Here is an 11,392-nt window from a genome sequence, read left to right on the forward strand (position 1 = left end):
GCGCGTCTCAAATTTCTGCACCACATTCTGCATAACCACAGCCGGAGAGAGAGAGAGAGAGAGAATAACTTTATTTCTGACGAGGCTCAGTCCTAGCGAGTGTCCCTCAGGTGAGGGAGGCGCCAGGTAATCCTGAGCCCTAGTGGCGGTCAGGAGCTGTAGCTCGGGCGAGGAGCTCCCGGTCACCTTCAGCCAGGTAGTGGGAGGGTTCGGTAAACGGAGCGGGGTTAAAGAGGGGCATTCCCAAGTGGAGAGTGGCGTGTTATCTCGAGCGCCACATGCCGGGCAGTTCGGGTGGGGATGTAATCTGGGAGATATTTGGTGGAGGACGTGTCTGGTGGGGAGGGAATGGGTCTGTAATTGTCGCCATAATCTGTCCAAGGGTGAAGGAAGAGACGTGGGAGGAGGCGCTAGTTCTAGCCGCTGTAGGCAGTAATGTGTGGTAATGTCGCTAAAAGTGCGCAGGGGTTCGCGAGCGTTTCGAGCGCCGTCCTCTGAGACGTCCACGTCTGGTGCTCGGTAAATGAGTCCTCGAGCGGCCAGGTTTGCCGTTTCCGCACCGCCAAAGCCCACGTGGCCGGGGGTCCAGTGCAGGATTATGATTTTGTTGGGAGGAGGGCGGGATAGGAGAATTTGGCGAGCAGGGAAGGAGATGTGTCCCCGCGCGAAATTTCGTATGGCCGTCTTAGAATCGGAGAATATGTGAGATGGGGATGGTTGGTGTCTTATGGCCAGAGCTATTGCCGCTTCCTCGGCCTTGTGGGGGTGGGCTGTGCGGGTGGTGGCTGCCGGTGCTGGGATCGGTCTGCCTTCTGTAATAATAGCAGCCGCAAAAGCTGGTCGGTGTCTATATTTCGCGGCGTCTACGTAAATGGAGTCAGGAGATGGGGGGAATAGGCGTAAGTGTGCCAAGGCGCGGGCCCTTCGTCGGGCTGCGTGGTGGTTAGGATGCATGTGACGGGGAAGGGGGAGGATTTCGAATCGATGCGTCCAGGTCTTTGGTAGAATCATCTTTGGCAGAATCACGAACACTACGACATAAATGTGCATACACTATCAAAGAATACGCTTTTAACAACGACTTTTTCAAGCATTCCTTTTTCCCCTGTCAATCAGCGAATGGAATACGTTAGATCCCTCTATTACTAAGGCACAATCACTAGCAGAATTCACTTCAAAAATTGAGACTATACTTAGTATATAACAACGGCTTATTTTAAGCATGAATTTCATTATTGTTTTCCAGTTGTATTTATTTGGATGTATAAGTGTACACGACGCCTTCTCTGTATAAAACTGTATTGATTCCTTTTTTTCTGTTTTTTATGCAGCAAAGATTCAGTTCGCTGCTTCTGAAGTGTGTGTATTTGGGGTGCATAAATACCTATTGTTGAATTCCAATGGCAGATCCGGAGCACTTTCGGAGCAACTTTTCTGCTCTGTGTGAAGCAGACGCGTTCCAATGGCAGATCGGGAGCAACCAAATCCTGTTCCAATGGTAGATCGGGAGCGCCGTCGCAGCCGAGATCACTCCGCGGAGCAAGAAAACTTGCTCCGCCGAAATCGGCGGAGTCGGCCGGAACTCACTAGGGCGCTTACTTTTGCCGCGTGACGTCGCCAACGTCGCCGCCGTCTGCGCTTCCGGCCTGCGCTTCCTCCAGGCGCGCAGCGAGACTCGAGAGGCACGCCGCCAACGCCACCCTGTTCTGTGCCAACGCCGCGGCGATCGGTCGGATCGCCGGACGTCCGCGGCCGGTCAGAGTAGGCTTAGCATCGCGGCAGATATCTGATCGCCGCTTTTAAAATAAGCCCTGACAGCAATCCCTAGCACAGTTTTTCATCACACTAATATCTATTTTCTCGCATGTGGAACTCCTTTTTAGCGGTGTGATTGATTCGGAAGAGCAGCGACAAGCGGTTGCTACCGTGGTCAGCGCCGGTTCGAGCAGCTGAGTGTTCCGAGCTGCCAGGCGCGGCCGGCGTGTGCGCGGACTGTTTCCGAAGGAAGAAAACGCTTCACGATTGCCTGCTTTATCCATTTCTTGCGAACGACGCGCGGAATCTACAAATTCAGCTCAGCGATCGTCGTAGTTGATCGGGTGAGTCGAGGAACGAGCCGCAGGTTTCGCTTCAGCCATGATCACAGGCAGTCTGCGCGACGCAAAGGATGGTGGGGATTTCCTGTTCCGGTCACGGTTCGGCACTTTGCTCCGGCGGGAGCGGCTGCGTTCCAAAGGCAGCTTCGGAGTGCCCGCTCTTCGCAGAGTCGGCGCGCTCCGCGGTGGAGCACGGTGACCGCTCCGGATCTGCCATTGGAATTCAACATATGTCTATTGTTTCTATGTAACTAGCATTGCTATTATCAATTTTAAAATATCTAGTCTTGTATGCCGCCCGTCAGAATGTACTTATTATTATTCATTGTATTCTGAAACTCATGTCCTCCTGCTTTGGTCTCGTAAGAGACTGACAGTGTTGTAAATAAATAAATAAATAAAGGAATAAATAAATAAATAAAGATCACGACTTCTTACCACCCTCAGACGAATGGTCTCACTGAGATAATCAATAGAACACTTACCAACATGTTCGCAATGTATGTCTCCGACGACCATCGTGATTGGGACGTGGCGTTACCGTACGTCACATTTGCGTACAATTCGTCCCATCACGACACGGCTGGATATTCTCCCTTTTACCTGCTCTGCGGTCGCGAGCCCGCTTTGCCACTGGACACCCTTTGCCGCCTCAGTTCCAACTTCCGAATATGCCCGAGCCGCAGTTGACCGTGCCGACCACGCTCGACAAGTTGCCCGCTCTCGCTTGTGCTCGTCGCCGTTTTCCCAAAAGGCGCTTTATGATTCCCGGCACCGGGACCTCCAGTTCTCACATGTGACTCTTGTTCTTCTGTGGTCGCCGTCCCGCCGCGTGGGGCTCTGAAAAACTGGTGTTCCCTTACTCGGGACCCTACCATGTGATCCGTCAAGTGAACCCAGTCACAGAAGAAATCTCTCCAGCTTCCCCCCCCCCCCCCCCCCCCCCTTCGTCAACTTACCACCTTGGCACCGGCAAAACAGACATTGTCCACGTTTCCCGCCTCAAGCTGTACAATCGCCCTCGCCCGACATCGCCCTAGGAAGCACCGAGACAGCGTTTTTTGCCGCGGGGGTTATGTTACAGTGTGTGTCAGCAGCCAAAGAACGAATTGTTAGTACATAGCACCAAGCATTGCGGAAATGTTCTGGCTCAGCTCGGAAGCAGAGGTTCGTGCTAGGCCCAACGTGGTGCTCAATTCCCTGTGCATACGTGTGTGAAATACACCTTCATTTTTCACGTATTCCTCACCGTAACAATATCCGAACCCACGACCTCCAGAATACCGGTCCAGAATACATCCTCCCCTTTGCTTTCCGAGGTTTTCTTGACTGCCAACCCTTATTTCTGTCAAATATATATATATATATATATATATATATATATATATATATATATATATATATATATATATATATATATATATATATATAAACGACAGAAATAAGGGTTGGCAGTCAAGAAAACCTCGGAAACAAAGGGGAGGATGTGGTAGGTAATTGAAACAGATAAAGAATATGGAAAGACCGAAAGAAACCTCATTTCTTATTTCTGTCTTCTAAAGAACCCTTATTTCTGTCTTACTTTCAACGAGCCCCTCATTTCCCATTCTGATTCGCTACATGCATAGCGGGGGCCTCTGTTCTGGCAGTCTTGGTGCCATAGGGAGCTTAAGAGGGTTCAACGCTGGTCGACCACTCTCGCCATGTCGTAGACACTCGAGTCACGGCCCGGGGGTTAAAAACGAAGGTCCCCTTCACCCCGAGTAGTCAGAGTGGCGCTGGCTACCACCCCCAAACGCAGGAAACAAAAATACCTAACATAAATACCCAGAAAGTGGAGGGTAATATATCCCCGCCGGTAGCGCAGTGGTTATCGCACCAGACCGGTATTCTGGAGGTCGTGGGCTCGAATCCCACCTGGCGGGCATTTTTTCTCCACTTTCTTTCTTTCTTTCCAAATTCTTTACCTGTTTCAATTACCTACCACATCCTCCCCTTTGCTTTCTGAGGTTTTCTTGACTGCCAACCCTTATTTCTGTCTTACTTTCAACGAGCCCCTCATTTCCCATTCTGAGTCGCTATATATATATATATATGTATATATATATATAAAGACAGAAATAAGGGTTGGCAGTCAAGAAAACCTCGGGAAGCAAAGGGGAGGATGTGGTAGGTAATTGAAACAGATAAAGAATTTGGAAAGAAAGAAAGAAAGTGGAGAAAAAATGCCCGCCAGGTGGGATCCGAACCCACAACCTCCAGAATACCGGTCTGGTGCGATTCTGGAGGTCGTGGGTTCGGATCCCACCTGGCGGGCATTTTTTCTCCACTTTCTTTCCAAATTCTTCATCTGTTTCAATTACCTACCACATCCTCCCCTTTGCTTCCCGAGGTTTTCTTGACTGCCAACCCTTATTTCTGTCTTACTTTCAACGAGCCCCTCATTTCCTATTCTGATTCGCTATATATATATGTATATATATATATATATATATATATATATATATATATATATATATATATATATATATATATATATATATAGGGAGTAGTAGAACTTTGAAGATGGTAGAGAACACAAGAGAAGAAAAACTTCGAACAAGGTAAAAGCACGATTGTGGCCTACGTTTCAGCAAAGAGAACTTGCTTTCCTCAGGGCTTCTGAGGAAAGCAAGTTCTCTTTGCTGAAACGTAGGCCACAATCGTGCTTTTACCTTGTTCGAAGTTTTTCTTCTCTTGTATATATATATATATATATATATATATATATATATATATATATATATATATATACTGCACCTTGTTGCATTTACGCAACATACCCATAAACGGCCATAAAAACGAGCTATCTTCATTTGGTCCTTTCTATTCATGTTGTTGCATTTCTGCAACACTAGTTTGAAAAACTCGCCGTCTTGTGCTGCCCCCTGTGCTCATCCTGCTCAACTATTGCCGAACAAACATGGTGGACGCTGCCCGCGCCAGCACGGTTTGCAAGTTACAAATGTTGTTTCTGAACGGATTCAACCACGGAAAGAAAATGAAAGGAAAGCCGTGTAACACGTCCTCCTAATCGTGTAGATGCCAAAAAGCGTTATGTTTACGGAACAGTGTGTTTCTTGCGACAGGAAGTTGCTATGTTGCATATATGCAACAACGTGCTCGTCATGTTTGTTTGTTTTTTTTCCTCTCAAACTAGAAATGGATCCTAAACGCTTATATGGCCGAACAATTCCTTCTGATAGTGAAGACAGCGAACTTTCTGGTAGTGACGACGATCCGGAGTGTAAGTCTTTTCGATTCATCGTGTATGCAGTGTGTTGCATAGTTGAATGCCGGAATTTCGCATCCCTGCGTGTGCATACGCCCGCGGCTGCCCCGCATCGTTACGGCTGCACCCTTATGTCTGTGCTCCTGCGTTTTAAATTTTTGGCTGTTTAGGGGTTCTGTCGGCTTTAAAAATACAGATGCACACTGTTTTCTAACCTGCATTTCACTTTATCTTACCACTAATTTTATGCCCTGTACATCGCTGTCTGTTTCCGCTACAGATATCGAACCTGACCGCGAAAGCCTAAATGACAGCAAGCGAGTCGAGTGCATGCTCCTCCGAGGACGAAGGTACAGCAAATGCCAGAACATCTGACCACCACCCCACACAAGCTAAAAGACAGATCATTTGGAAGAAGGCGAATCTAATAAGAGATCCACAGACAGTTCAGTTCTCCGGGCAAAGTGAACTCCCAGAGTTCATTGCAGAACTAGAGACACCATTCCAAAACTTCAAGTTTCTCTTCCCTGGCTCTCTGATTTCACTAATTGCGGATCAGAGCAATTTGTTTGTGCTCCAGAAAGACGTGAGTCAGCCCCTTTGTAATACTGCAGAAGAGATCGAAGTGTTGTTTATTGGGACGGGCATGTGGATGTCGATCATTCAAATGAGGAACACAAGGTGGTACTGTAGTACAGTGACCAGGGTTAGCCAAGTGGCTGACAAGTTTTCTGTGGGTCGCTTCGAAAAACTGAAGCATAACATCCACTTCATAGACAATAGTACTCTCGGCCCAAAGGACGCTCCAGGAAGTGATCGGCTTGCGAAGGTGCGGCCTCTGATTGATACCATCAATGAACAGTTGTCACGTGTGCCTCTTGAAGAGCATCTATCCATTGATGAACAGATTATACCCTTCAAAGGTAGAAGCTCCCTCAAGCAGTACTGTCCCAAGAAGCCCAAGAAATGGGGTTACAAAGATTTCGTGCTCTCCGGTGTAAGCGGCTTCTCCTGCAAATTGGAGGTATATACCGGACAGCAGAACTCGGCGCAAAGACGTGCAGGAGAGCCTGACTGTGGAGCGAGTGGAATGTTGTTCGCTTGTGTAGAACGGTTCCGAGAGGCGTACACCACAAACTGTACTTCGACAACTATTTCAAACGCCCAAGTTTGCAAGTGTACCTAGAAAAGGACTGTGTTCACTGCATTGGTACTGTGCGGATAAACTGGGTTCCTGGAGTGAGCCTGCCTGGTGAGCAGGATATGAAGAAAAAAAGAAGGGAGAGGACACTTCGAAAAAAGGGTGGCAGTTGTGAATGGAATTGAACTGTCGTGTACAAGGTGGCAAGATAACCGAGCAGTGACCCTTCTATCCTCTTTCGTTCGAGCAGAGCCTGCTGCAGGGCATCAAGGTACAATCGTCAGAAAAAGAAGCGAAGTGAGATAGATGTCCTGCAGTTATCACCATCTACAACAAGCACATGGAAGGTGTAGACCTTTTAGACTCCCTCATCTCCATTTACCGTCCCTACCAGAGGTCGAAGCGATATTATTTTCGTGTTTTACTGCACATCCTTGATTTGACAGCTGTAAATGCTTGGTCGCTCTGCAAGAGGAATGCCTTCAGCAAACGTGATGAGTTCGCAGAAAGGCTTCTTCCTTCGGCCGACTTCAAGATGGAGCTGGCTGCATCACTTTGCAAGGCTGGAAAGACTGTGGTGAAGAAGCGAGGAAGGCCTAGCAATGAGTCAGTAGAACAAGCCTCTCAGGAGAAGAAAAAAAGGGGACCAACAGCTCCAACTCCAACTCAGGATGTCCGGCTAGATCAGGTATTATTTCTCATCTATGCAGCTTTGTCTTAGTGCTAATTATTGTAATTTCTTTCCTCAGGTTGGTCACTGGGTTCTTTGGAGCCAGAAGCGGCAGCGCTGCAAGTTTCCAGGCTGCACGGGAATCTGCATTACCTACTGCGTGAAGTGTGAAGTGCACCTCTGTTCGACAAACATGAGCAATTGCTTTTTTCTGTTCCACACAACAAAATGAGTGCACCGTTGTTGATTACTTACCGATTACTTCTAGTGGTATAGCAGTAATCAGTAAAGGTTGGTATAGGACCAACCTTTCGTAGGCATCAAGTGCAATAGCTTTCTATTGTAGCATTTCTTCCCCTTCGGTGATTGTCTTGTAAATAAACATTACAATTGAAATGCAAAAGGTCTGTTTCTGCTCAACTTTTTTCTATGTGTGCGCACTGTTGCAAATATGCAACGTACCCTTTTTCTACCACTGAAAGCTGGAAACGTCCAGTACAGTTAATTTTTTGTTAGTAGAGTTATTGTTATGGTTCTCCTCAACGCCATAAATAATTTTAGGGCAAAAGAAAAAATTCTGCAGTAAAAGGATATATATATATATATATATATATATATATATATATATATATATATATATATATATATATATATATATATATATATATATATATATATATATATATATACATATATGTATTGTAGCGAGGGTAATGAACATATGCAATAGACGCAACATGCCATCAAGACATCGGGGTATGTGCCTCACCAGCATAGCCCATATAGGATTCTGCCCAGTCCACACAAGGGGATATGCACCAAAGAGGTGTCAGGGAAGGCGATGAACCCCAGGAAGTGCATGCGCCAGAAACGCGCTTGGTGATTGCAACGCTGAGACCTGCCTTATCCATCGGCTTCGCTCCTGCGATTAAACAACCTCAACCGGCTACCGCCGGCGTGTCGGCTGTCTTCTTGGCAAGTGGTGGAGGTCAGGAGTTTCGATCCCGCCCTGGAGCTTCGTTCCCGGACGCTACCACCCCCAATGTCCAGAGAAACCTGTCAGCCTGTGATCTGCCGCGGCTCCATGCGCGAGCGGGACCCGGCCAAGTTCAGCGGTACAGACGACAGCGACGCGGAGGACTGGCTTGCTTCCCTCGAACGCGTGAGTGCGTATAATAAGTGGGACGACAATGCCAAGCTTAGCAACATCGCCTTCTCTCTAACCCAAGTCGCGGAAACATGGTACAACAATAATGAATCCGATCTCCGACCTTGGTTTAATTTCTGTAGTGAATTTGTTAGAATTTTCGGCCGCCCTGCTGTACGAAAACTTCGCGCCGAACAGTGCTTACGTGCACGCGGACAGAAGGCTGGCGAGACGTTCACCAGCTATATTGAAGACGTCATTGACCTATGCAAACGCGTCGACCCCTCCATGACGGAAGCTGGCAAGGTCCGGAACATCTTAAAAGGCGTTGACGACGACGCTTTCCAGATGATCTTGGCTAGAGACCCCAAAACTGTTGCTGATGTCGTCCGCTTGTGTCAGAGTTTTGACGATCTACGCAAGCAGCGAGCTCTGACGCGAGAAGCCTGTGCTCGCGGGGAGCCCGTGGCGAGCGTGGCGGCTACGTATGGCGAGGATGCAACTCTGTTTTCACGCATAAAAGATTTTATCCGAGAAGAGGCGGCCCGCCAAGTGTCTCTACTCCACTGCGCCGCAGAGCCGCCTTATCCACTGGCGCCTACAGTTCGGAATATGATACGGGACCAGATAGCTAACGCATTGCCACCAGCCGAACACACCGCACCAGTCGCTGCCCCTACGCCCCTCTCCCCTGTCACCTACGCCCCTCTGACCTACGCTGGAGCGACAGCCAGGCCGCCACCACCGCCTGCTCCATTCTTCCAGTCCGTAGCGCCGCAACCAGCCGTGTCGTTCCAGCCTTCGGTGCGCATTGCGCCGACTCAGGTACCACCACGACCACTTCCAACCCATATCACCAGTCCTTATGATGCGAATGCGTGGCGCACACCGGACAATCGGCCCATCTGTTTCACGTGTCGGACACCCGGACATGTCGCCCGCTACTGTCGTCGTCGTGTGATGCTCCCGCCAACATTTTTCAAGCACCTTTTTACGCTAGCCCCCACGTCCCGTCGTATGTTCGGCCGCAAACTCCACAGAATTTGCCCACCGAGTCTTCTGAACAGCCGCCGTTCACCAGCCGCCGTTCATCCTCTCCACGTCGCCGCTCAGTTTCTCCCATGCGTCGCCGCCCGACCAGTGACGGGGAGGAAAACTAACAGTCGCAGTTCCTGAGACAAGAGCTGCGTCACCGTCGAACTGCACAAGCCCTCAATTTTCACCAAAAAATGTTATTGACGTGATTGTAGAAGGTGCTCCTACCGTTGCGCTAATCGATACTGGAGCCGCTGTTTCTGTTACCCATGCCCGTCTTTGCCGCTCTCTACGAAAAGTGATGACGCCACTTTCTGGACTTTCATTACGAGCCGCCAATTCGCAACCCATTAAGCCGCTTGCTGCATGCACTGCACGGGTCGTCATCAAGAACATCTCGTACATCATTGAGTTTATCGTCCTATCATCCTGCTCCCATGACGTCATCCTGGGTTGGGACTTTCTTTCCCGCCACGACGCTATTATTGACTGTGCTTGGGGCTGAAGTTGAATTTTCCATTGATGTCTTAGAGGATTCCGATTATGCCCCTACTACCAAGCTACTAATTGCTGAAGACACTGACGCTCCGCCAGGCTCCTCTGTCCTCGTTCCATTGTGTTGCACAACTGTCCCAGATGCAACTGTTCTCTTTACGCCCTCAGCCATTTTCCTACGTCGGAAGTGTCTTCCTTTGGCCTGTGCCATTTTAACAACTCGTGATGGCGCAAGCACTATGTTAGTCACGAATCCGTCGGCGACTCCGTGTTCCCTTTTTAGCGGAGAAACACTTGGTTTTATCTAGATTGCGGATGCCCGGCTAGTCGTCGACGTACCTGACCATTTGCACCATCTTCAGATTGACGGACTGGGCGTTAGTTCCGGCGTACCAGAACAATTGCCATCTGCTGCTTTCCACCAGTGCGTGGACGAAGACCTGGACGCAACCCAACGAGCACGACTTGTTGCATTGCTTCGGAAGTTCTCGTCGTTTGATCACGCGCAAAGCTCGCTGGGTCGCACGTCCGTTGCCGTCCACTCCATTGATACTGGTTCGCACGCCCCGCTTCGACAGCGCCCATATCGTGTGTCACCGACTGAGCGCCAAACCATTGAAGACAACGTGCCGGATATGCTTAAGCGAGGTGTCATTCGCCCTTCCAAGAGTCCCTGGGCTTCGCCTGTGGTACTTGTTCTGAAGAAAGACGGCTCCATCAGGTTCTGCGTAGATTATCGACGCTTGAACACCATTACACGCAAAGACGTCTACCCGCTCCCTCGCATCGATGATGCGCTTGATTTTTTGCAGGGAGCCTAATTTTTCTCATCCCTCGAATTACGATCCGGGTACTGGCAGGGATCCGGGTACTGGTTGTCTTCTTGTCAAGAAAGCCGACACGCCGGTAGCCGGTTGAGGTTGTTTAATCGCAGGAGCGAAGCCGATGGGTAACGCAGGTCTGAGCGTTGCAATCACCAAGCGCGTTTCTGGCGCATGCAATTCCTGGGGTTCATCGCCTTCCCTGACACCTCTTTGGTGCATACCCCCTTGTGTGGACTGGGCATAATCCTATATGGGCTATGCTGGTGAGGCACATACCCCGATGTCTTGATGGCATGTTGCGTCTATTGCATATGTTCATTACCCTCGCTACAATACATATATATATATATATATATATATATATATATATATATATATATATATATATATATATATATATATATATATATATATATATATATATATATAGCGAATCAGAGTGGGAAGTGAGGGGCTCGTTTAATTAAGACAGAAATAAGGGTTGCCAGTCAAGAAAACCTCGGAAAGCAAAGGGGAGAAAGCGGTAGGTCATCGAAACAGATGACAGACAGACAGAACAACTTTATTTGGCCACAGCTGGGGCGATTAGACCGGCGACGTCTTCTCCGTCGCCCGTCGGGCAGCAGGGCCCCTTTTGGGCAGGGGTCCGGTGCCTTCGGCCAAGCGGGCCAGGTCTTCTTGAATTTGGGGGTTTGGGTCACGCAGGGCGGCCT

General features: G+C 48.9%; 1 protein-coding gene across 1 annotated transcript; it reads left to right on the forward strand.

Moving 5' to 3' along the window:
* The first annotated feature begins 6,848 nt into the window (after positions 1 to 6,848).
* Positions 6,849 to 7,449, forward strand: LOC144164981 (uncharacterized). The gene is made up of 2 exons (XM_077695167.1): positions 6,849 to 7,196; positions 7,258 to 7,449. Exons 1-2 carry the CDS (start codon positions 6,849 to 6,851, stop codon positions 7,408 to 7,410), a joined length of 501 nt encoding a protein of 166 aa, XP_077551293.1. The 3' UTR covers positions 7,411 to 7,449.
* The last annotated feature ends 3,943 nt before the right edge of the window (positions 7,450 to 11,392 follow it).

The sequence above is a fragment of the Haemaphysalis longicornis genome, unplaced genomic scaffold (assembly GCF_048455015.1).
Source record: "Haemaphysalis longicornis isolate Haplotype H1 unplaced genomic scaffold, Haemaphysalis longicornis Haplotype H1 scaffold_14, whole genome shotgun sequence".
NCBI lineage: Eukaryota > Metazoa > Arthropoda > Arachnida > Ixodida > Ixodidae > Haemaphysalis > Haemaphysalis longicornis.